Source organism: Aedes albopictus, chromosome 1 (genome assembly GCF_035046485.1).
Source record: "Aedes albopictus strain Foshan chromosome 1, AalbF5, whole genome shotgun sequence".
Lineage (NCBI taxonomy): Eukaryota > Metazoa > Arthropoda > Insecta > Diptera > Culicidae > Aedes > Aedes albopictus.
This window is the reverse complement of record NC_085136.1, coordinates 264,825,037-264,827,956: the sequence shown is the minus strand read 5'-3', so window position 1 is coordinate 264,827,956 and position 2,920 is coordinate 264,825,037. Positions and strand designations below refer to the sequence as shown.

General features: G+C 46.9%; 1 protein-coding gene across 1 annotated transcript; it reads right to left on the bottom strand.

Annotated features, from left to right (window-relative positions):
- Nucleotides 1–807: 807 nt before the first annotated feature.
- On the bottom strand, nt 808–2,550 carry LOC134291699 (uncharacterized). The gene has a single exon (XM_062859796.1). It carries the CDS (start codon nt 2,548–2,550, stop codon nt 808–810), a length of 1,743 nt encoding a protein of 580 aa, XP_062715780.1.
- Nucleotides 2,551–2,920: the final 370 nt, after the last annotated feature.

Here is a 2,920-nt window from a genome sequence, read left to right as displayed (position 1 = left end):
GGAAGGGGAATGGCGTTCAGTCTTTGGAGGAATAACTCAAAAACGGATTCTTAAGCTTTCATCCGACGTTTCGGTCGCTATATTGCGCCTTCTTCTGGGAATCTGTGGACAATGGTTCGATTTATGTTGTGTTTATGTTTGTGTTTTTGTTACTCACTAACTATGCTCCGTTTTGTCGTAAGTATGAGCCCACAGCATAGGCCACATTTGTCCCAGACGTAACGTGTCGCTACAACAAGAATTCTCATGAGTATCAGGCAAGCATGCTGCGCAAGTAAACTTTCCGTCTGGTTTTACTTACTCTGCCGCCGGCGGCGGATGGATGGATAAAATATCCGAAAAACTATCCGGGTCGCAGAACAGCGATGCAGTTGCCCGTTTTGGCGCCACTTTTATGCCTGGTTTAGACGGTGCAAGTGACTTGATTCCAGTCAGTTGAAAATGCCCAATTGAATGCGAATTGAACGTGTAAACACCACCGTTCATCTCACTTGAGCAACTGACTTGACTTGAACGAAAGTTGAACATGTTGAACTTTTCCGTTCAAGTCAAACGAAATCATCTCACTTGCCCCGTCTGAACCCGCGATTCATGTGAGTTGAATTCAAGTTATCTGTCAGATGAGCTGAATTCAATTCAGTTTGCTTACGCACCGCGGGAATTGATCAATGTAAACACTTGCTTCAACTGAAATGCATTCAAGAGCATGCAAGTGGCCGTTCGAGTCGTTCGAGTCGTTTCGAATGAATATATTTGAGGAGTTGGCAAGTGAAATGCTCGTTTCAGTTGACCCATGTAAACCAGGCATTACTCTGATTGTGTTAACTCTTGTTGTACCGATTCGTTTGCCTGTTGGACGACCTGGCTTCGTGTATTGTTTTTTAAAGTGTGTAGTACGCCGGCGTACGTATTGCTCAGATTGTCTGTATCGGAGCGCTTGTTCACTGTGTTCGGTGTGTTTATAATATGACATGTTTCTAGTATGTGTAAGTTTTGCTTCTTAAGACTAGCATCCACGATTCGTGTACGATCGAAAGCGAAGACATGGTGGTTGGCAGCCGAGTGATCTAGCAGCGCTGTTCGTTCTCGTAGTTGCGCTACCTCCACGTCCTCCGTCGTCTTCCCTTGGTCCCACATGTTTTCTAGCCGGTTGGAACAGGAGCGGTGACATGAGATCCTCGTTTGTAGTTTGTTTGACGTCATGCCTACGTAGCACGCGGAGCAGTTAGCACATGGGATGTTGTAAATCACGTTTGATCTACTGTTCTTGTCCACAACGTCTTTCACCGGAGGCAGAAGATTTCCTACAGTTTTCGCATTCTTCGAGCTGATGGTGACATTCGGATAGTCCTTCCTCAGGACTTTTTGGATGTTTCCTGATAACTGTCCTACATGTACTATCGATCGGTAAATTATCTCCTCGCTGCTCGTGACGTCATCGTTGGTGGTGTTAACCTGTCGTTCCCTCGATCGATCGATAAGGCGGTTTATCATTGCAGTGGGGTAATCGTTCCATTTTAGTTGGATAAAAATGATGTCACGTGTTGCACTTGGTTCGACGTTGGTAGAGAAGGTCTTGACGCGGTGAATGAAATTGTTCGCCACGTTCACCTTCTGTTTTGTGCTGTGGGCGGAGTGGTAGTTCAGGAAACGCCCTGAGGCGATCGGCTTAATATACCACTCTGTTTTGATCGTTTGGTCTGACTGTCGAACCAAGAGCAAGTTGAGAAACGGAATTTTCCCTTCTTGTTCGACTTCCACCGTGAACTGAATTTTATCATGGTAGCTGTTGAAAATTGTTCTCACCTCTTCGATCTTGTCCTTGGGAACTGCCAGCATCAGGTCGTCCACATACTTCTTCAACACTGGGAACGGGAAGCTCACTCTCGTCACGACGTTGTCTAGCAATGTCTCCATCACTAGATCCGCGATGGTGGGTGATAATGGGTTGCCCATCGCTGTGCCGAAGACTTGTTGGTAAAACTGTCCCTTGAACCGGAAGTAGCTGCAATCGATGCAGAATTCGGTCATCTCCAAGAACAGGTCCAGGTTTATATCGGTGTGTTGCTTGATGTTTTCCCAGTTGTTGATGACGTCACGTATTACCAAGTCTTTGGGGATGCAGGTGAACAACGATACGACGTCAAAGGAAATCAGGACGTAATCCGGCGGCAACTGCACACTATTGATGTATTCGCAGAACGTGAACGAGTCTGTCGCATCATACTTGCCGGTGATGGATTTTTGGATGATCTTGCCTACGTACTGCGACAGTGTGTACGACGGTGACGTCATGCACGGTACCACCGGTCTCAGTGGTAGTCCCTCCTTGTGCGGTTTTGGAGCGCCGTATATTCGGGGAGCGGTCGCTTTGTAGGTTTTCATCCTCCTCTCGGTGACACGATCGATGAGTTTCAGATCCGCCAGGCGTTTGGCGAAATTGTTGTTACGCTTTTGGTACCCCGCCGTTGGATCGCGGTTGATTTTTAGGTACGTTTCGTCATCGTCGATCATGCGTTGCATTTTGCCTTCGTATTCGTCCAGTTTCATCACCACTGTTCTGTTCCCCTTGTCCGCCTCGGCTATGGCCAATTCTGGGTGTTCTTTCAGGAACGCTCTCGTCGTTTTGGTGGTACTCCTGTAGAAATTGGTCGCCGCATCGTGTCTCCCCTTTCCTCTCTCTGCGTGGAGAAAGTTCTGGATGAGATTCACTAGCGTGCGCAGGGTTCTTGCTTAGGGGGGGCACCATAATAATGGTGCAATATATGTATGATCATGGTGCAAAATAGAATTATGGTGTTACACCCAATATGAATTCCCAAGTAGGGGTTTCAACATGTTGTGGTGCTAACATCGCCAAGTACTTCATATTGGGATTCTAGAGAAGGCTTTGGATGGTGATAATTTCAAGGCATTACGA

Excerpts from the sequence above, each read along its gene's own strand:
- LOC134291699 (XM_062859796.1), bottom strand. The coding sequence starts at position 2,550 with ATGAAACTGGACGAATACGAAGGCAAAATGCAACGCATGATCGACGAT.